Source organism: Sus scrofa, chromosome 14 (assembly GCF_000003025.6).
Source record: "Sus scrofa isolate TJ Tabasco breed Duroc chromosome 14, Sscrofa11.1, whole genome shotgun sequence".
Classification (NCBI taxonomy): Eukaryota; Metazoa; Chordata; class Mammalia; order Artiodactyla; family Suidae; genus Sus; species Sus scrofa.
Window position 1 is genome coordinate 45,212,418 of NC_010456.5, and position 23,639 is coordinate 45,236,056.

Consider the following 23,639-nt stretch of genomic DNA (forward strand, 5'->3'; position numbering starts at 1 on the left):
GTGGCACTTAGAAAAATGGAGTTCCCAGATCCTATCACCTCTGATCCTTGTGCATAACAAACTGGAGCTGAGAAAACTCAAGCCAGATTCCAAAGGTGAAGCACATTAAGAAAAAAAAGTTGCATTAAATTTTGCAATAACAAGTAACAGACGTGTAAAGAGAAATAACATTTACTAACTTGTTTAAGAAACTCATTTTAACAGTTATTTTCAAATAAGCAGCTTTCTTTTCTTTTCTATTTTTAATTACATCTCCCCCATGACTCTTCACCCTTTCAGGTTCCCATAGAGTACCATTAATATAGTATAAGTAAATCTCATTAATTCAGGTCCTACCACCTTGGAATTCATAATAATTCGGACAGGGGCTGGACTGAAGTTTATCTTTGCATGATCTACGAAAAAAAGATTTGCTACACAAATTAATAGAGTAACAAGATCTCAGGAGGGCTGTTTAAACAGTTCAGAAGTGTTTTAAAGCAATTCAGAAGCATTCATTTGCATATAATTATTATGCTAATTACAAATCATTCTTATCTATTCATTAAAGCAGATTCCCAAAGGACCACTAATTGTCAATAACTTGTTGGCCTAGTTTCTGTTACTGAATGTACCTCAGAGGAACAAAACTGCATTAAAAAATATTCTCTAATTCAGCCCTCTCATTAATCCTCACTGGCTTTCCACCAATGAATCCTAAAAGCTGAATTTTTAAACAACTGCCCTGAGAACTGAGACATGCAGTCAAACCTACACACCCAAACAGAGCACTCTCTTGTTATCTTTTTAATGTCACAGAGACCCGCACAGAGAGAGACATGGGGTGGGCAAGCAGGGCAGACAGGGAAGGGGCAGAGGCTGTCAAAAGAGCTCTGTGCTGAAAGGTGGCCAGGGCCTAGAGCACTGCTGGGCTAGAGCACAGCTAGACTAATCGCCTCTTCCATTCTTTTTCATCCGAATCACAGCCAGAGCCTGCCAACGCTGTCATGTTTACGAAGGCAGACCACCCTCCCCCACCCCCCAAAGCCTTTGGAAAGTTATAAATTAATAGAAAAAGAAAAAAAATCCTAATGTCAGCAATGAAAAGAAGTTACCACCCAAGCCTGACATGACAGACTCCATATCCTACAACCCTGCACGGAAACCAAACAGCTGGGTTCCAGAAAGGGGACTCTTGGATAGCCCAGGGCTGGTGAGTAGCCCAGGGGTAGAGAGGCTACTGGTTTGGGTGAGCCTGCATTTCAGGCACAAATATACAACATATTTGTTTCTGTTACATTATATTTACTATTGTATTTATATAACATTATATTATTATATTTATATATTATGCTATTTAAAAAATAAAGATATTTTAAATTTATCACCAATAAGTTTCAACATACTAACAAGTCAGTTTTATTAAAGATGATTGTTAAATATTACATATTTTAAAATTAAACTGCATATGCCTATAACATGAATAATATGCTTAGGAAAGTTTTAACATAACATACATTTATTTCCTTAAATAAAAGTAGATCACAGAACATTTTCCATCAAATTCCTTAAACTGAAATGTTTACATCCTTTTGAAAATTCACAGGGTTATAGCCTTCTACAGTAAAATGTCTTCTGATTCATGATCTGGGCTTCAGGTACAGCTGCTTCTAAGTCCCAGGACCCCATTAATCCCATTAGCACCAATTTAACAAATACTAAATAGGAAATAATTGAAGAAAAACAAAAAAAAAAATTTTTTTTAACAGCAAGAGCAAAATCTGATATGCAGCATCATTCTTAATACTATTTTTGGAAAACTTATTTATATGCCAGGAACACACCTTCTCCCAGTTAACCTTCACAACCTTGGAACAAAGGTACCACCACTACCGCTGGGGGTGAGGAAGCTAAGCCCGCAGCCCATGGTGGCTGAGAAAAGCCAAGACTCAGATGCTGCTCATGGACACCCAAGCACCATGACACTTTACTGCGAAACTGTGATATGATCTACACTTTATCACATGATGAGACAAGAACCTGAAGGGATCCTCTCAGCCTAGAGAGAGCTTACACTGCTGAAAAGGGCTTTTCTAAGGAAAATGCTTTAAAAGCTTGATTTGGAGCTGTTTAATGCTAATTTCTTTAAAAATATCTGCTATTAGCTGCTAAAAAAAAAAAAAAAAAATTCTAACTCTCACCAGACAATTTTTTCCCCACTCAGGAACTGAAACTCTACTTCACACTCAACCACCTCTACCCTCCTCCCTATTTTTTTTTTTAAATGTGAGATTGTAGAAGAGATTAGAAGTAACCATAAATAATAGCTTCTAGTGGAAAAAGTATTTTGTATAACATAAGCTCATACATGCAGATTTTTGAGAAAAATTTTAAAGTCCTTGCTAAGATTTAAGCAAGCATGAAATAAGCAATGAATTCTTTTCCCACAAGAGGGCAATGCCACCCAACTATGCCTTCAAATACATAGGCCATTTTCTAAATTCAACACTGGATGCAAATCTTCTAAGTGTTCAGAAAGTACTTGAGCATGTAAGGCAGCAGAATAAAGTGGGAAACATTTTAACATTTCTTTTTAATAAGAACCATGCTTACATTTATTTATATCTTCTTTGAGGATGGAAAAAAAAAAACAAAAAACCTCTATAACTCATTATGAAAAGGATCTTGACAGTGGTTTGCTTCACAGCATAGCAAAGGGAGATGAGACAAGCCTTTGACAAGTGTAAGTTTCTTAACCAAAAGCAAAACCACTGCTACCTCAAAACCTGTATCTGAATTGTTTTGGTTCTGTCTGGAGTTCAAGGAGACTACTGCTACAAGTTAGGAATAGGTCACAATTCTTACCCTTTTATTACGCACACACTTTAATAAAGAGCTTCTGGAGTTCTGGCATGTACACCAGGGGTAAGTTACACCCTTTTAAGATAGAAATAAGTGTCTAGGTTCATTTTAATGGCAGAAGAAGAGGTGCTCTGCAGACTATTTGCTCACGCCAAGGAGACCCCCAAGCACTTGGCAGCCACAGGCCCTCCTCTCACTTGCTGGAGCTCAGCCACAGACTTCTAGTAAACAAAAGCTCTTTTCAGGGCTGAAGAATGGGGTAGCCACAGCTCTGGGAGGCAGAAAGGCCTTCTTAGAAGTAAGAGGGAATAGTTGGAACAAAAGGAACATCTAAGATGTGGATCTTTTTGAAAGCTGTGAGAGGGAATGAACTGGAGCGATGGTCAGTACTGACCATTTAGGGTTATCAGCCACCAAAGGTTAATTATGAAGTAGGTTGTCCCAAAAAGTGTCATTTTTGCAGCTCAATAGCTGACAACATCGACAACTTCACATGGCCTGATATAGTATTTTTTCCAACAGGATTTCATCATGTTTCTAATTTTAAAGAGAAAAAAATTTAATCTTATAAAGATTATTTAGAAAGCATATTTTATGATCCTTACATTTCTTTAAAATTACGAAGTTTTTTCTAAAGGCAGTGCAATAAAGCATATGTTGCCGAGACTACCTACTCAAATGTATAACATCTGGGCACTGTCTCACAGAATGTCTGATCAAAAGAAAAGATATGCTTGAATCCTTCCTAGAGCACAAGAAACAAGCACTGCTTAAAAGTGTGACCAAAACTTACATGCCTAAATAAATTAAACTAAGTTTCATCAGCTTTCCAAGGCTGACATTTAGGAAGAAGTATGTTTAAAAAAATAACTTTAAAATAATATATACTCATGGCTTAAAACAATTATAAAGTGCCAGATTATTCAATATTCACATAACAGAATGGTGTTCAAAGTGAAAGCAGCTAAATGCATGGAAAAGGCAAGTCTTAAAATGTTCATTTCCGCAGGCAACCAAGCTTCAGAAAATGAGGTACAGCTTAGTATATTTCTGCTATAAATGAAAATGGGACATTGTTCTGCCCACCAAAACATATTCACCAAATGGGACATAACCAAAGAACAAATGGTCAATGCCAGAAAGAATAAGCAAAAAAGCACAAACTTTAAAAACTAATTTGTTTTCCTAGAGATCAACATCACCATGGCACTTCTACAAGTGGCTTAGATGAGCCCAACAAACCCATTATTGTTTTTTGATATGCAATCAAATGTTGGGGGGCTCTTCATTTAGTAAAGTACTAAACTCCAAATCTCCCATCCAGTCAGCCTTTGTACCCTGGAGCCCAGTGCTGGTCTGTCAGTTTTGAGAAAAAAGCTCTTTGGTGGAGGGCACTCAACACCACCAGACTACACAAACAGCAAAGGGAGCTCCAAGTCACTTAGAAACACTTTAGTATGTTCAGTGATTAAGAATCTTGCACTCTCTTAGACAGACACAATTACTACTATTTTATCTGTAAAAATACAGAGCAAACAGCAAGTTCCAATAAATGCTTGCTAAATGAACATAAAAGAAATGGTGAACATAAAAGAGTGGCGTTCTCTATAAGCACTCACACAAAAGACATTTTAAGGTTTCCAATCTTTTTACTCTACTGCATGTATGAAATTTCCAAATATGCTGCAATTCAGCAATTATGGATGGAAGTAACTAAGGCCACTGATGAAAACTGCTATTTCCTGAGGAGCTAGGGAAGACAGGACCAAAGAGCTGGCACTTGCTTGTTTGTTTAAATTAAGAATCCTCTTAATCAATGTAATGCAAAGGAGGAAACACCACAGTGAGATGTTTTGGAAAAAATAAGTCAGCAGCCCTGCTTTTGAGTCCTGGCTCTCCTTCCATTGGTTATGTGTCTTGAGGAAAGTTACACGACTTCCCTGAGCTCAAACTCCTTTACAATAAACATGATGATTGGTGTGAATGTTTTGGACCACGGCCTACAACTGAGATTCCTTCTGCTTCCAAAATTCCAGATCACCCCCATAATCTTCACCATCACAACTGTACTAGAGCACTTCCCAGGAGAGCAGAAATCACCTGGAGAGTTGAATAGAAACAGCCTGGAAGCCCCAACCAAGGTTGTGACCTAGGAGGAGGCTAAGACTGCATTTCTAACAAGCTGCCCAGGGGCAGACCTTGCCTGAAAGAAAAGCATTTTGGCTCCAGACCTAGCTAAAGGTGAGAGGCAAGCTTAGGATTTAGCCACCATGATGCCCAGCAGGCACCAGAGCCCCCAAACAGAAGCCTGTAACCTCCAAAGAAATGTTCAAAGAACTGGGCCAATGGGCAGATCCAGCCACATCTGAGATCCATACATGTACAGAACAGCCTCTCGGCCATGGCAGGGTGTTTTCTAAAAGAGTGCAAACAAGTTGGCGAGGTGGGGAACACATGTGGACTGGACTGGAGCAGAGGTGATTCCAGACACGGCTAAAAGAGTGAATTTTATCAGAGCCCTGGTCTCTCACTTGGGACTACCTGCATTCCTTGGGGTGTCAGGAAAAGAAACATGACTAGTGAGTGGAGCCACACTTTGCTCCAGTAGATGCTGCTGAAAAAGCTGCTTAGGAGAAGTATTCTACTGGAAGGAGATGGCACAGAGTTGTCCAGAATCTAGCGAATCTAGCAGCTGTGACAACAAACCAGGGAGGAAGATTTGGCTATTGTGGCATACATCAGGGTTAAAGACAGAGCTCTGAACCTAGTGTGTGACACTCCCTGCCCACCACTGCCCAAGGGGAACATGTGCAAATGTGGAGAAGGACCTGGAAAAAGCACTTGGGGTAAATATGACATGGCAATTATGACAATTATCATCATGGGCAGGTAAGGATGAGGGCCTGGGCAGTAACTAATGGGGCAGAGGGAGACGAAAAAGGACAAAAGAAGGAAGAGATATTAATAAAATCTGAGCTTTATTTTCAGAGCACAGCTTACTGGGTCACCCACAATAAAAGCTCTTTGAGAAAGTCTCTGGGAGGACCTTATCAACCAGAGCACACTTTGCACCCTTTCGGTGGTTCAGAAACAATACGGCATTTGAGTTTCTAGTTTGTGTCTCTTTCTTTTAGGAATACCATCTTCAGAAATACCACTAAGGTTACAAAACTGGGCAACTCTTGGCTTTGAAATGCCTCATTTGGGAAAAAACATTTGATCTCTAATTAATGCACTCCAAGATGATGAAATAAGGGAAAAAAATCATTCTCTCTTTAAACTTGCTAAATTTCAATTTGGAACAATCTTCGTTTTTATATTACATCTCCCGAACTACTTAATATTATTATGCCATTAATATCTGATCATGACTGAGATCTAAAAACAGATGTTAAGGAGTTCCTGCTGTGGCTGGGCAGGTTAAGGACCCAACATTATCTCTGTGGGTGGATGTGGGTTTGATCCCTGGCCTCGATCAGTTGGTTAAGGATCTGGCATTGCCTCAAGCTGTAGCATAGGTCACAGATGTGGCTCAGAATCAGGCACTACTGTGGCTGTGGCACAGGCCCCAGCTGCAGCTCTGATTCGACCCCTGGCCCAGGAACTTCCATCTGCCGCAGGTGCAACTATAAAAAGAAGAAAATAGGAGTTCCAGTAATGGCGCATTGGAAACAAATCCGACTAGTAACCATGAGATTGCGGGTTCAATGCCTGGCCTCGCTCCATGGGTTAAGGATCCGGTACTGCCGTGAGCTGTGGTGTAGGTTGCAGACGCGGCTCGGATCTGGCGTGGCTGTGGCTGTGGCTGTGGCGTAGTAGACCGGCAGCTGTAGCTCAGATTCAATCCCTAGCCTGGGGAACCTCTGTATGCTGTAGGTGGGGCCCTAAAAAAAAAAAAAAAAAAAAAAAAAGGAAGAAAATAAAACATTGGAAATTATAAAAATAAAGTCCCTTAGCATGTACTTCAGAGGAAGCATATACTATACAAGTCTAAAACAATCCTTTCTGGTTATACGTAAATACCTAAAAATGTGGTACTGATTTCTTTTTTTTTAAAAAAAACCATGCTCATTTTCTTTCAAATTACTTCCAAAAATGAAGGTCTCTCTGATGTTAATCGTGTGTACACTTCAGCTTACACTTTAAAGAGTCTTCCTCTCCTGGGAAGTGACTTTTGTATACAAATCATGGAAAGCTACTTAGACAAAGTGCTGGAGATGATTAAAAGGGGCCAGATTCAAATTTATACCTTAAAAAAAAGCAGAAGCAGATGTCAACTGACTCATTTGTGTATATTCTGGAAATGAGTTGAAGATATGCATGTGCATTTCATCAGGACATTTAAAGAATTCTCAACTTCTTACTGTGGTTATGTACCAACAACTTTAGAAATTAAAAATAACTTAAAACTTATATTCTAGGGTTTTATGCTAGATACCTGGACTCATCCTTACAATGCGATCTAAGTGAAACACTTTTTAATCTGACAGGCATTTGCTCATTTAGAAAGGACATAGTTTTTAGAATTGAAGGAATGTCTTTCCTAGAATTAGTTAAGAAGGAACTAAAGTAGGATTTGCTTATTTAGTATTTGAATAAATACTTCCAAACTGTCTCCCCATTGCCCTTTCTTTTTTAACACCAGAGGTGTTAACACCCACCAAACATTTACTGATAAGCTTTCTGCATGTTAGGCATTGAACCTCTTGCTAGGCAGGTCTTAGAAACAGAGATAACAAGTCCATCATCAAGTTGGGAGCTGGTACAGTCCAGGCCCCCAAGAGGTACTCAATTTACTGAGGAAGGCTTTTCAGGAGTGCTATCTGGGTTCTATTTGAAATGGGGAAGGGGTAGGAGGCTGAGGGGATATGGGGGCTAAGGGATATGTTCGCTGGAACACACTGTGCTCGTGGCTGCTAGAATTATAAGCAAGGGGAGTCTTCTTCTTAAAGAACAGAACATCTTAATACTTTACTCCGATGCCTCTTTCCACTAAAACAAGAATTCTGTTTTGTACAGTAGCCAAAAGAAATTGGGTGGAGACATTTATGCAGAAATTCCAGACTGCTCAGCTTGCTTCATTAGGCAGTGATGTATCCTCTAGAAAATTACAGAGAATAGTGGCTATAGTAGCAACCCTATGCAGACTTCACATAAGTCATCAAGGAAGAAACCAAATAACCCACAAATTTATTCACTGATTGTCTTCAAAAAAATCCCATCAATTAATTGACTGATTGTCTTTTTACAGCCGCACCTGCAGTATATGGAAGTTCCCAAGCTAGGGGTCAGTCAAATGGGAGCTGCAACTGTTGGCCTACCCCACAGCCACTGCAATGCCAGATCTGAGCCTCATCTGCAACCTATACCACAGCTTTTGGCAATGCCAGATACTTAATCCACTGAGAGGCCAGGGATCAGACCATATCCTCATGGATACCAGTTGGGTTCATTACCACTGAGCCACAATGGGAACTCCAAACCCATAAATTTTTATTTTTATTTTTTTTTGCGTTTTAGGGCTTGCTACACATGGAAGTTCTCAGGCTAGGAGTAGAATGGGGGCTGCAGCTGCCAGCCTACACCACAGCAACATGGGACCTGAGCTTCATCTGCAACCTATTCTACAGCTCACAGTAACACCAGATCCTCAACCCACTGAGTGAGGCCAGGGATGGAACTTGCATCCTCATGGATACTAGTCAGGTTGTTACGACGGAGGCACAATGGGAATTCCCAAACCCATAAATTTAAATGTAATTTCTGTAATAAATTAGTCCGTGACTCTTCATCACAGTGACAGATTTTTTTTGGTCGTTTTGCCTTTTCTTGGGCCGCTCCGGTGGCATATGGAGGTTCCAAGGCTAGGGGTCTAATCGGAGCTGTAGCCGCCGGCCTACACCAGAGCCACAGCAACGCAGGATCTGAGCCGCGTCTGCAACCTACACCACAGCTCACAGCAACGCCGGATCTTTAACCCACTGAGCAAGGGCAGGGATCGAACCCACAACCTCGTGGTTCCTAGTCGGATTTGTTAACCACTGTGCCACGACGGGAACTCCCACAGTGACAGATTTTTTACAACTCCTTGTTCCTAGAATTATTTTGACAATGTCACCCTTTGATTATGTAAATATGTCAAAGTGTCTGCCCAAGTTAAGTATTCAGCCACACTGTAGGTCTAATCACATCCCTCCTATATGTGGTGAAGCACAGCATATAAGCATGACCAAACCCCAGCAAGTCTACAATGAGAGCAGTATACAAGCTGTCTGACACCAGCAACCCAGCAGAGAGAGTTAAACATTAAATATGGTCAACAGTTACTCTGAATTAAAATGTTTAGGGCTGTTTGTATTAAATCTGCTTGCAGTGACAGAAACCCTCCACCAGGTGGAGTCAAAGGATTTAAGCTTCACATACAAATTCCTGCTTTCCTTCTTTTTCCTTTTGTTTCTTCTTTTTTTTTAAAGCCGCACCTGCAGCACATGGAGGTTCCCAGGCTAGGGGTCGAATTGGAGCTGTAGCCGAGGGTCTATGCCACCACAGACAACAACGCCAGATCTGAGCCACATTTGCAATCTACACCAAAGCTCACAGCAACTCTGGATCCTTAACCCACTGAGCAAAGCTAGGGGTCAAATCCACGTCCTCATGGATACTAGTCAGATTCATTTTCTGCTGAGCCACAAGAGGAACTCCCAATTTCCTGGTTTCTTAACTCCCAACCAGTTCATATCTGTCCTGATTTGGGAGACCTGACTACTTATCCTCTCAGAATTATTCACCAACTGTTTTAATTTCGTTTAAAGCAAGTAATATGTAGGACATTTAAGACATTTTAAGAAAAAGTAGCTCACTCAAGAAAAACAAAATGAAAACCAAGAATTTAAGTCAGACTGAGACTTAAATCTCCAGGAGTTAAAGTGCCAGACTGAACTTACATCACCACACCGTCAGGTCTTCCTACTGAAATCCATCTTGTTGGCCCATTCACAGCTATCAAGCTCCCAATTCTAGAGTCACTTCATCCTCAAAGAGCAAGTTTGGAGCACTAAAAATCGACCACTGGTATGGCAGACATATCCTAAGATGACCCCTCTCCCCCAGTGAGTCACAATCTTGTCTAGTCTCTTTCCCAGAGTACACGTGGAACCTGAGACTTCTGACCAAGAGACTATGGTGATGGGCTGTCATTCCCCTGATTAAGTAACAACAAGGCCACTAAATCTGTAGTGATTGTCACGCAGCAATAGAAAACCAACACCCTAGTGAGATGGCTCCCAGTGCACTGTGCACACCTCTGCCAGCCCTTGACCCCTCTACACCATTCCCAGACATCTAGCTCCCTCCCCCCACTGTCCTATTCAGATTTCTTTCTTTCTTTTTGGCCATACCTGCAGCATGCAGAAGTTCCAAGGCCAGGGATTAAACCTACATCACAGCAAAGATCCCAACCACAGCAATGGCAACACCAGATCCTTAGTAACCCACTGCACCACCAGGGAATTCTCTTGTGCATTTTTCTTGACTGTCTCTAGGTAAGCAACCAAACACATGCATATAGATATTATCTTTTTCCCTCCACATTTTCTTGGAAAGAATTCCCTATCAGTACAAATAGAGCTTACTTCCTTTTGATGAACTGCACTGAACTCCATAAGGAGAACCACAATTGTTCATCAGTTTCCCACTGACAGAGAAACATTTAAGACTTCAAACTGTTTCCTTATAAAAATCCTATGTTTATACATTTGGCACACTGCACTGAATGGGATCAATTCCTAGAAGTGGAATTTTGCTGGGTCAAAGGGTAGTGTGGAGTTCCCATTGTGGCTCAGGGAGTTAAGAACCTGACATAGTGTCTGCAAGGATGTGGGTTCAATTCTCAGTGGATTAAGGATCTGGTGTTGCTGCAAACTGCAGCACAGATCACAGGCGCAGCTTGGATCTGGCATTGCTGTAGCTGTGGTGTAGGCCAGCAGCTGTAGCAGCTCTGATTCGACCCCTAACCTAGGAACTTCCATATGCTGGAGGCATGGCTGTAAAAAGAAAACAAAAGGGCATATTCACCTGCAGTTTTGCTACAGAGGTTGTGTGATTTACATGCCCACGGGCAATGTATATGAGTGCCTGCTTCTTCATACCAGGCTAACCCAGGTGCTATCGAAGTAGTATCAAATAGGTTGTATAAAATTCTTGACTAAGGTTAGTTTCTCCATTACCTTCAAGTTTATCAGTTTCATTTCACAAATATTCTCAAGTAGTCACTCAGTGAAGAGGGAATGGGTTTACAAACATAGAGAATAAGACACATCAATGAATTGAACAAGAGCTGAAATTCAGCAGAGGGGAAGACTGATCCCAATACAGGTGAAGACCCTGCAGGACAGAGAAAAGAGGCCCAGAAGGGAGGCCAGAATTCAGGACAGGAAAAGCACAGGACAAGTGGCAGACCAGCTTGAGGACAGGAAGACTACTCAAGCGGCAGCTCAAAGGGAGATAGACCAGGGCCTCTGTTGGGGAGCAATCAGGAGTCAGTGGAAAGAATGTTGGATTGAGAGAACTTCCACTTCAGGCATTAGCTAAATGGCCTTGAGAAAAACCCAGTTTACCTGGCGTTCAGCTTCCTCACTTATAAAACAGGGCCTCCCTGCTTAGCCCTGAAACCCAACTTTCTGCAGCTGCAGAACTATGTATTCAAAGTAATTCTCATGGTGAAGACTAAGACAGGACAAGTAGAAACTGTGCTGGGAGAGTGGGCAGACAGAACTCCTCAGCCTCATGCTCTAGGTGCTCAATCCTGACAACCAGAATAGGCTCCACGAAACTCTTGGGTTCTGCAAAGCACAGGTTGAAAGCAACGAGACCTAGGTAGCTAAGGTTCCCTTCAACTCTAAAAATTACTCCAACCCCTCCCCTCAGTGCTGGATAACGCACCTGTACCTTTGCTTCCATTCTGCTTGCCTACAGTTCATGCATTCATTCAACAAGCAAGAACCTACTACACATCCCAGGCACTGTTATAGGAGCAGGGGTGACAAGAATTAACAGTACAAAAATTCTTCCCTCTCAAGTTTAATTTCTATTTGGAAGGGAGAGAGGAAAACAAATGAATTTATAGTATGTCACAGCAATGAGGGTAAGAAGGAAAAACTGTAATGACAGTGGACAGTTTCATCCCTCAAAATGCTATTCATCCTCATATTATGACCCTTTCTATTAGTCTTTTCAGATTTTTGTCCTCACACGTTTGTTCTTTCCTCTGAAATCCTGAAGCTCTCTGGACCATGGATACACAACTGCCATTTTTAACAGTGGTTAAAATGGTTAACCCATTTCACTGCACTGGGCTTGTCTCAGCCAGATTGCAAGCTTCTTGAGGGTACTGCACCCACCCTTGAGAGCTGCTGGGAGCTATGCCAGCAGCAGAGACTGAGCCCCAGATCCGAGGTGACTACTATGATAACCACTTGAGAAATGCAGATGTGCTTTTAAAGCTTCCTTTGACATCATGGGAAGATAAAAGTGCAGAATCAAATGAACAAATTAATTCAACAGAAGACCAAAATAGATCTGGTAAGAAGTAAGGATGGCCATGTGGTCCAGGTGTTTGCAATAGAAGATAATTCTATGACACACCTTAGTGGAAGCCAAAAAGATCAGTGCCAGCAGAGTGGACAGAGGAAGCCGAGCAGAAGGGCAGAGCCCCAGTCCCTGCCCCCCATTCCTCTGCCCCCACCCACCTCAGTCTGTACACACCCCCAGCCCCTAAAGGCACTCTCACTTCCCACCACACAGAGGCCACCTTTCCCCTTTTATAACAGAAAATACGTGCATCCAGCTTTTTCTATAAATGTCAAAAGGTCTGAGATGCCCTACATTGTAACGTTTGTACCTGTAGTATCCATAACTGAGAAAACACACAAAAACTACTATGACACACATGTTCACAGCAGCACTATCTACAACAGGCAAAAGGTGGAAACGACCCAACTGTCCACCCACAGAATACATAAACAAAACATAGTATATTCATACACTGGATAATTATTCAGCCATAAAAAACACTGATGTAATGACACAGGCTACAAGGTGGATGAACCCTGAAAACACTATACAAAGGAAGAGAAGCCACCTACAGAACACTAGATATTGCTAGGAGTCCCCCAAATAAAATATCCAAAATAGGTGCAGCCACAGGGGCAGAAAACACTTAATGGTAGCGAAAGGTTGGGGGGAGGGAGCAGCAGGGAATGGTAGTACATACAGGATGTCCTTCTGGGGAGATGAGATTATTTTAGAACTAGATGATGGTAAAGGTTGTACAACACTGTGAATGGACTAAATGCCACCAATCTGAACATTTTAAAAGGGTTAAAATGGTAAACTTAATTCGTATTTTACCACAATTTTTAAAAGGTACTGTGAATTCAGTAAACATTAAAATAAACTAGTATCTTAAAGTGTAACTTGGAAAACAAGCACTATGAATGCTGAAAAACAAAACCACACACATATATATATATGAACACTTATTCACTCACCGAACAATGCATGGTATACAGATTCTCAAAACTCCTGCTAATAATAATGACAATAAGGGCCAATGTTTATTAAGCGAGGTACTCTAAGCACCTGCTCTAATAATCAGAGTGCTGTCAGGTAATCAGCCCCATTTTACACAAGGTAAAATAGGCAGAGAAGTTAAGTAACTAAATAGCCAGTGGGCAGCAAGACCTCAGAATGTGCATCTGAAGCCAGTCTAGTCTCAGAATGGACGTTCTCAGTCACAGCTTCATGGATGCACAATGCAGACCCTCCTCATCTGGGCCCAATCCATTCTCTCTCTCCACCCCAGACATCCTTCCAAACAGAGAGCCACCTGCTGAGCCTCTGCAGCTCAGCACCTTCCACCTGGAGCCCCTGGCTGTGCTGCCACCATGCATCCCGGAGCCCTTTCCCAACTCTGGAATCCAGGCTGGGGTGGCTGGGAGGGAATGAAGGCCCCCAGGGCTCTTGCACAATCGGCCTTAACTGGGTCCTTTCCCTTTGCACTCTGCCTGCAAAAACTGATTGGGAGCCTGTTTTAGCTTGAGGACAAGAACAAAGAACTACTCGTATGCTTCTGGCAAAACCAAAGGTGACTTGTGCTCTGCTGGAGAACAACGTGGAATGCAAACCTTTGAGCCACAAGACTGGACCATTTTGTTTGGTCAGGACAACTTTTTCAAACACCCAAAATACAGCCTGAATGCCTTCCATGGAGCACCCAATCCCAGTAGGCCACACCGTGCTCCAGGCACCTGAACTCTCCTGACCCAGTCCTTAGCTGACCCACTCTCAGGATTCTTTCACCCTACGACCATTCTTTAACACACACAAACTCAAACTTGAGAATTTCTACGGCAAGTCCTTTAGTGCTCCTCACAGAACAGGATCGGGCCTAAAAGAGGGTCACTGCTGGCAGCCCCAACCCCAGTGACTTCTGAGAAAAGGTTGGGAATTTTTGTTTTAGAAAGCTTCCCTTTCAATTTTAATTGCAAAGCCAGACATTTACTATTTGGATTATTTCTGTTCAGCTTACAACAAGTTCAGGTGATATGTACCCAAAATGAAATGGACCGGGCAGGATTCTAACTGAACACCATGCTTCACCATGACAAAAAAGGCAGTGCGGCTCTTAGGACAAAGCTTTAGTTCTCTAGACTAGCAAGAAAAGGGACACTGGTTGTTTTCATATGTAAAAATCCACAGCTGTGCCCCACATACTATAAAAACTGAGTTAGTATTTACAAACTGGGGCAAAGTAATGACAAGGGTCTTAACTGGCGAGGGAAGAGCAGGGCCAGCAGTGAGGAATAAGGGTCCTGACTTGGGGAAAAATTTTTGGTTTAAGTAAATGCCCAGAATACAAATATTTACATCTAGTAAGACTCAAAAGAGAAAGCTATACAACGGTTAAACTAGAACATTCTTCCATCAACCATTTTCTACAAGTAACTTTAGCCCTGAGTTACTGAAAATTTAAATTTATAAGGGATCCATGTTACTTAAAGAAGCTCAGGGAAGAGTTCTTTTGTAAAACAATCTTGGTCCCCCACCCCCACCCCATGAAAACAAGCCCCTATGTATTCCAGGTATACTGGGATTTCTCACGGATCACTTGTGCAAAGGTAAAAATCCACACAAAGAACAAATCACCTCTCCTACTCTCTGATCTTTTTCACTGCAGAGACCCAGACCTAAGCTCTAGGCTATTTTAGTGTAGAAAGGTAGGCCATATAAGAAATAAATAATTTTTAGATGAAAGAGAATAGGTTAAAATGCCACTGAGTTGTACACAGTACTTACTGCTGGTTCAACTTGACTTCGATCTGCAATATCTATGTGTACAATTTCAACAGTTTTCCATGTGTTCGGATCTAAACCATGTACCTATAAATGAGAAAGAGAAAGGAAACTGTGGACTCTTCTTATTAGGCAAAACTATTACCATATATAATCTTTGAGTCTCTCAGAGTACATTACAAAGAATTAAAAAAATCCAAACTGTTATTTCATTAAATTAGCTGTCTGAAGGCTGGAAGGATCTAGAAATCTTTTACCTGAAACCTAAAAAAAATTGGAGTGGGGGACGGGGAGAGAGGAGAGGATCCTGCCAAATTAACCAAAATCTGTCACCATTATTTTCTGGAAGCCCTTAGAGACAATTTATACAAAAAACGTACCCGACCTACATTTAACCCAAGTGATATGTAACAGTCCTTCTAACTTCTAAGTCCTAGACAAACAGGAGGTGACATTATAATTAGATTTCAAGAAGCTACACTGTATGGTTTAAAACCTCTCCTGAATTTGATTATACTAAGCCATTCAGTTCCAGTATGATGTCAACTCCCTACACCTCATGTTCAATCATTTATTTCTGAAACTCCATCCATGAACCTCTTAAAGAATTGTTTAAACACTGGCAAAGATATGCCCATTTGAAAGCTAAAACTGGCAAATTAAATCATATAGACTAAAGCATACCAAATTCATTTAAACTCTAAAATTTAGAGCTACTATAAAAAAACATGAAAAGTCAAATCACCATCTCAAAGAAAAACTCAAGTCAAATACTGCAAATTATAATTCAAAAGTTCTACTGACTGGCACCAATAACACAAAAACAGAGGAAGAAAAGAATCTACACAGTTATCATAAACTTATTTTCCTAAAATTGCATTTAATAAGGTTGGAACAACAGTTTTCAAACTGGAATGCCCACCAGAAAATAGGCTGCTGGACCCCACAGCCAGAGATTCTGATTCAGAGATGTGGAGTAGGGCCTGAGCGGCTGCATTTCTAACAGGTTCCAAGATGCTGCTGTTGGTCCAGAACCACACTTTTGAGAACCACTGGGCCAGGGCATCACCCTAAACTAGATACTCTCCCATGTTCCCTGCCAAACCTTGTCAAAAGTTAATGATTACAGTGAGTCTTAACTAAGTTTTTGTAATTTGCTTCAGAGATAAATCTGTAAAAGTCAGGAGCTTGTCAACATTTTTGTAAATTATTCAAAGTACCTCTGCCCTCCTGCCTTTTAGCCATTTCTCTAAAATCAACCCATATCCTAGCAAAATGGAATAAAGGTGCAAATTAAAGCCATCAATTTTGCTACAGTGGAGAAGCTCGGGCAAATACAGCACGAAAAGATGAAAAAAAATTTTAATTAGTGACTAAAATTGGCTTAAGGATTATCTGTGAATTTTGTTTATCTATCTTCTCCCTGTCCCAGATAAAGAAGGTTGTTGATAAAAATAGCAACCTCACCAAAGTCCACTCACTCACCAAGGCAAGGGGACTGACAGGGAAGGCCCGTTTGTTTCTGGCCTTGGGCTTGCTTTACCACAATCTGGCACACACACTAGTGTGGCCTGGTGCTAATCTAATGCAGGTGGCATCAGTGATTTGGTGATGACAAAATGGACCACAGGAGTTCCCATCATGGCTCAGTGGTTAAATGGAATCCGACTAGGAACCATGAGGTCGTGGGTTCAATCCCTGGCCTCACTCAGTGGGTTAAGGATCCAGTGTTGCCATGAGCTGTGGTGGAGGTTGCAGACGCAGCTCAGATCCCAAGTTCCTATGGCTCTGGCATAGGCCAGCGGCTACAGCTCCGATTAGACCCCTAGCCTGGGAACCTCCATATGCCGCGGGTATGGCCCTAGAAAGACAAACAATAAAAAAAGAAAAAAGAAAGAAAAAGGAAAAAAAAAAAGACCACAGTATTCCCAATTTCCAGGGGCTTCTATGCTGAAAGCCCAGAGTCAAAACTTACATTTTCTAATGTTCCCAAGTCTGGTTTGTGCCATGTTTCAATTTTAATGAAGAAATCATCTTTCATATATTCATTCTGCAGAAAACACAACAGCAAGATGACAGTGATCTTTCACCAGTTCTTTGGGGCTCATGTCTGCAGAAGCTTTCCCCAGCACAAGCATCCATGCTTTGACTCTACATGAAGACTGATCCTCAGAATCATTATCCACCTATTTTTACAGACTTGTCAGGCAAACTAATTGCTGTATGCTTTTAAATAACTTAAACCCTGCTTGTCATGCAGCACACAGGGCTAACATTAAAGAAGCTGTGAGGTCTGGTGAGCAAACCTGGCATTCAAAGGAAGTAGCAGAAGGAAAATAAAGTCAATAGTGAGATTCTGAGCCAAGGCTGGAAAGAGCCCACTGACAGTGGAGCATGTGGAAGATCATGAGTTGGTGCACAGAGCACAGAGGAGGAGTCATGCAGCAGTGGGCAGTTTTAAGAAAAAAAGCAAGAAATAGTTGAAAATGATTACTGTGTAAAGCAAAGTTTAAAGATGGAAGAATATGTGACACAAAAATAGTTTTACTCACCGTTACAACTGAGGCATAATGAACAGGTAGGCAACAAAAGGGGAAAAATTCAGAATGTTAATCGGAGCCAAAACAGTCTGCCAACAATATTTAATGTCAGAAAGATTAAATTACCTGCCAACATAGAACATTTGGTTTACATCTGCAAAACAGAGTTTCTACACAAGTGACACCAGAGGATACTTTAGATTATGGAATCAATAATTTAATTTTAAATAACTGTAAAAGGAATAATGTCACAAAATCCAAACATTTATAAGACTAATGCAGCAAACAACAGGAACCTGTTTCAGAATATGACCTGTGTCATATTCCTCCTCTACTATGCGGCAATATAGATAATATACTGCTGAAAGGACATTAAGTGATACTCCTGAGTGAGGATGACTTTTCAAGGTTTCTGTACTCATTTTATTTGCTCCCCACGGAGCCTGCTTGATCAGTTGGGACCTCATGGTGGCTGTCATCTGGGAATGAACATGTGCACCTCACAAAGGGACCCCAATGCAGCCTCTCCTCTGCCATAGCTCTTGCAGTGACTCCCTGGGAACCCACGGAAGGCCGTGCTGAGTGTCAACCTTCTCTAAGGCAGGGGCATGGGGAGTCCCTTTCCTCATTAGCAGCAGGGTAGACAGTGAGATGGTTTCTGGGAAGCAGACTTACTTGTTCTACAGTAGGGGTATGCGTTCCAGGCTTTCTCGTGAAACACCAAGGAGCCCTCGGGAGCGATCATCCTCACGAATGCAGGAACTTTGCTGTGATGAGAGAAATAATGGACATATTTTCAACAGCACCATTAATTCTTTGTTGGCTTCTATCATACTGCTTCAAGGAGTACTCAACTATAAAATTAGTGTAAAAACAACAATTTAATTAAGAATGTGTTTACAAAAAAATTTTTTTTTTTTCCTTCCCATGGAAGCAATTCTTGGAGTTCCTGTCATGGCACAGCGGAAACAAATCCAACTAGGAGCCATAAAGTTGTGGGTTTGATCCCTGGCCTCGCTCAGTGGGTTAAGGATCTGGAGTTGTCATGAGCTGTGGTGTAGGTCACAGATGCAGCTCAGACCCTGCGCTGCTGTGGCTGTTGCATAGACTGGCAGCTGTAGCTCAGATTTGACCCCTAGCCTGGTAACCTCCATATTCAGCCCTAAAAAAAAAAAAAAAAAAAAAACAAAACAAAACAAAACAAAAACAAAAAACGGAAGCAATTCTTTCTTATGGGCTTTTGACTGAATGAATGTCAACTGCTGTCTCAAGTATGGTCAGAGGAGATGGGTGGGTTAAATATGTAATTAATACATGATAAGCTTAATGCAGATTCATGAGATAATCAGGAAAGATTCCCAACAGATAAACCCCAAGCAAGAAACACAATGGGTTAACAAATGGAAAATCAGTCTTATCAGTCTTCAAAGAAATGCAAGTGAAATGACCATTTTTACTAACTGGAGCCAGCTGTATAGAAAGCAGTTCTGCATGCAAAGGCGTTTCACAGACTGGATTCAAACCCCAACATCACCACTTAGAAGCTGTGTGACTTTGGGCATATTATTTGGTTCCCTGAACTTCCTCCTGTGTCTAATGGAGTTGGTATTACCTACTCGGCCAGGGTTTCTGCAGGGATTCAGAGTAATGCCTTTAGCACCTAGTGCAGTACAATGAGAGCTACTGCTTTGTAATTCTAAGCTGACATGCAGGTGGGTGCTTTCACATGCTTTTCTTCAACACTTTAATTCCCCAATAACACTGTGAGTCAAGCATTAATTCATTATTTCATGTAACTGGCATTTAAGTGGCTGTATGTCAAAATGATATCCTGTAACTTAAAGGCCTATATATTCTTTTTTTTCCAGATCAGAGCTGCTTTCTGAGAACATTCAAGCACAACTTAATTCCCTAAACTAAGAGAAAAAAACAAACCAAAGACATGTGAGACCCAGAGGGGACTTCTAGCCCCATGGTAAGATTAAGCAGTTGACCAGAGACCTTCCCATGTTGAACTCTGGGTGCTAAGTAAGGTAGGTGGAATGAAGCCCACACCAGCCATAGAGTGGGCAGCTACAGAGAAGCGGTGTGGAGAGCCCTTCCCTCCCCTCCACAGTACACAAGGGTGGGTACGCAGTTTGGAGCTCCTACTATTGTGGTAACTTAAATCACTGGAAAAGTTGCAGTACTATTATATATGCAGTATGAGTAAAATTCCAAGGGCATAAATCTGTATGTATATTTACACCCTCAAAAGATACGGCAGAGGGCTAATTCTGGGTACTTAATTCTTCTGAGATCTTGGAAGACTCAAGCATAGCTTCAGAAATAACTTCATGTATAACTTCAGAAAAATGAAGACATCATACATTAAAAGTGAAAGAATATCTATCAGTCCAAATTATTTCTTCCCTTGCTAAAGAACTGGAAGCAAAATTCTCTTAAATGTCGGAGAGTCAAATCAGGGTATAATGTAATACATATAGGTAATATTTAAGACATATAAGCTACAAAATCACCTGTCCATCAAAGAGGACAAGTAAGATTATCAATGGTTCATCTGATCAACTTAGAAAAAGGCAAGAGAAAAATAGCTCAGAAATATATTTTTAACTATCCTACTTATTCCTATAGTGCTCAATATTCTAAAAAACTTTCATATTCATCCAAAGTTCTAAAATTTCCTGACACAAACAGAAAATTGGCAGTCAGTTACCAAAGGCCAGCACAAGACAAATCTGAAAGTTTCGGTATTTCTTCATCTTGCTTCCAAATGCCCATTATCTTATTTCCAGGATGCTTTCTCTACCATGTGAATTCCAAGACTTCATTATAAGTTTTGACTTAGTTAACAACAACCACACGGGAGTTCCCGTTGTGGCTCAGCCATAATGAACCTGACTAGTATCCATGAGGATGCGGGTTCAACCCCGGCCTTGCTCAGCGGGTTAAGGATACAGTATTGCCCTGAGCTGTGGTGTGGGTCACAGACATGGCTTGGCTCTGGCATTGCTGTGGCTGTGGCTCTGATTCAACCCCTAGCCTGGGAACTTCCATATGCCATGGGTGTGGCCCTCAAAAGACCAAAAAAAGAATGACCAAATCTTTGAGCCAGCTTTTTTCAAATTTACTGGCTTTTTACATTTAACATGAGTACATTAGCACACATCTCTCCTCAATGAATCTAAGTAATTGACTAAACTTAGGGAAAATGTATAAATTAAGTAAACAAAATTGAATTTCAATTCCACTTTAAAGGCGAGGAATTTTCATTAATGGCAGCTTTAATATATTCCTAACAAGGCGGTTCAAGTGTGCCACTTACACACAACTGAAAGCATATGCATTTTTCCCACCTCAGTATCACTTAGGAAGGCACTTTAGTATCATGCAGGAAATTCTATTTCGGAGGATTAGAGAGTCTCAGAAAAGGGACAAATAGTAACTAAATAACAAAATGGAGAAACTTTCAGAAATAAACCAAAAAGGGTGTTCCTTCTCTTATTCTCCCAAACAGTCGTTATAAACCAAGACTCATGACAGTGCTGACTTCATGGTAAACATATCTAGATTTCAGCTGTTTAAGAATCAGCCTTAGTATAATGTCCAAAACCAAAAATGTACCTCCGCCTGTCATCTCTGAATGCATAATAAGAATATTTAACTTCAGGGTAAAATTCGACTGAAGTGTTTTATCAGTTATGTTATCAGTATGAAGATCTAACCTCAATATACCAATGGGTGTAAACCTGCCTGTAGTGTGGTAAGAAACTTTGTTGTGGTGGTAAAAGAAAATAAAGGGTTTATATGTTTTAAAAGATGGGTAATAAATGACCATGCTGTACACTGAACATCTCCTGATGTAGGAGCAGTCTTTTTAAAAAATCCTCTCCCTGAGATAAATTATACCTTGGCAAATCATTTCAAACTGCACTTTTCCCAATGGATGCTTACATCTTCCTATAGACAAAATGAACAAAACTGTTCAAAGTTTCATTTTTCTGTCCTTTGAGGATAAACATCAAAATGTAAAATGCGAGACTCTGAAGCCTACATTAATTTGTCATAAACACAGCAAGTAACTTTTCCTCTTAGAATCAACTGAAATATACCTTAAATACCCTGGAGACCTCATTCATTCATCCGCTCTAGTATTTCCTGACTGTCCACTGCGCCAGAGACCATGTAATAATGGTGTACAAACAGGGATAATTCCTACCCAGAACTCACTTTCCATGGAGGGAAGCAGAAAACAGACCAGCAAATAACAAAAGGCAAAAAAAGAGAATTACCTTTCCTGGAGTGCTGTGAGGTTAAGGAACAGGTCCATGGTCAAATTGAGTACCTGGGCAAGGGTGCTCAGAAAGGACAGCCTGAGGAAGTGACATACAGTGGCAATGACAATCAGAGGATGAGGGCAGTGGCAGGCAGCTACATGAAGACGAGCAAACACAGCAAGCAGGTCAAGGGAACAGCTGACCAAAGGTCCTAAGATAGCAAAAGGTCTAGCCTCCAGCACGGCCAGACTGCAGTGAACAAAGAAGAGATGGTCACAAGATGAGGATGGTGAGGGAGGCAAGGGGCAGACAGATAACATGGGGCCCGAGAATTCAGATTTTGTTCTTTGTATGATGGGAAGCTACTGAAGGCTTAGAGGAGGGGAATGATACAACCTGATTTAAGTTTTAAGATCATTCTGGCTTTGTGTGGAAAATTAAATGGAGACAGCAAGAACAGATGGCAGCAAAAGTTGACTAAAAATGGATTAAAGATCTAAATGAAAGAACTAAAGCTATAAAATTCTTAGAAAAAAAGTAAATTGAATTTCAAAATTAGAAGCTTTTAAAACCTCAAAGGATATAAGAAAATGAAAATACAACTCACAAATGGGGGAAAAAGAATGGCAAATCATACATCTGATAAGAGACTACATCTTCATAACCAGAATATATGAAGAACTTACAACAAAAAAGCCAATCCAATTTAAAGATGGGTAAAAGATTTGAACAGATATTTCCCCAATAATCTACAAATGACCAATAAATACATGAGAAGATGCTTAACATCATTAATCAGCAGGGAAATAAAAATTAAAACCACAATGAGGAGTTCCTGTTGTGGCGCAGTGGTTAATGAATCTGACTAGGAACCATGAGGTTGTGGGTTCGATCCCTGGCCTTGCTCAGTGGGTTAACGATCCGGAGTTGCCCTGAGCTGTGGTGTAGGTTGCAGATGTGGCTCTGGTGTAGGCCGGGGGCTACTGCTCCAATTCAACCCTTAGCCTGGGAACCTCCATATGCAGTGGGAGCAGCCCAAGAAAATGGCAAAAAGACAAAACAAAAACAAAACAAAACAAAAAACACACAATGAGACCATGTCCATTAGTATGGCTACTATTAAAAAAAAATCTGAAAACAAGGGTGAGCAGTGATGTGGAGAAACTGAAACCTTGACATACTGTTGGTGGGAATGTAGAATAGTCACTTTGGAAAAGTCTGGTGGTTCTTCAAAAAGGTATGTGTATGTATGTGTATATATACTCAAGAGAAATGAAAACATGTCCACAGAGAAAGAAACTCATACACAAACATTCATAGCTGCATTATTTATAACAGTCAAAAGAATGAACAGCAAGAGACAGTCTGGAGGCAAATAAGAGAAGTTCAAGAGAGAGAGAATTAATGTAATGGTGATAGAGATGGAAGAAAAAAGGAACGGGAGAGATATAAGGGGGAAAAAATTACAAGATGACTTAAAATCCGTGATTTGAGGTAAAGGAATAAAACAGCCAGATACAAATTGAGTAATCTCAAGAAGGTATAACAACACTGAAATTCAAGAGAATTACAAAAACCAAAAAGAGAAAGACATATTTTTCACGTAACAAAAAGAAGAAAAGAATGAGAA

General features: G+C 40.8%; 1 protein-coding gene across 2 annotated transcripts in view; it reads right to left on the minus strand.

The window, feature by feature from the left end:
• PITPNB (phosphatidylinositol transfer protein beta) overlaps positions 1 to 23,639 on the minus strand; it is a 64,385-nt gene that overhangs the window by 26,713 nt on the left and 14,033 nt on the right. For both annotated transcript variants that reach the window (XM_005657336.3, XM_001927781.5), the window contains exons 4-7: positions 18,408 to 18,499; positions 17,745 to 17,752; positions 17,168 to 17,242; positions 15,196 to 15,279 (exon numbers count right to left, since the gene is read on the minus strand). In XM_005657336.3, coding sequence (XP_005657393.1) covers positions 15,196 to 15,279; positions 17,168 to 17,242; positions 17,745 to 17,752; positions 18,408 to 18,499 — 259 coding nt within the window. The remainder of the gene's footprint in view (positions 1 to 15,195; positions 15,280 to 17,167; positions 17,243 to 17,744; positions 17,753 to 18,407; positions 18,500 to 23,639) is intronic.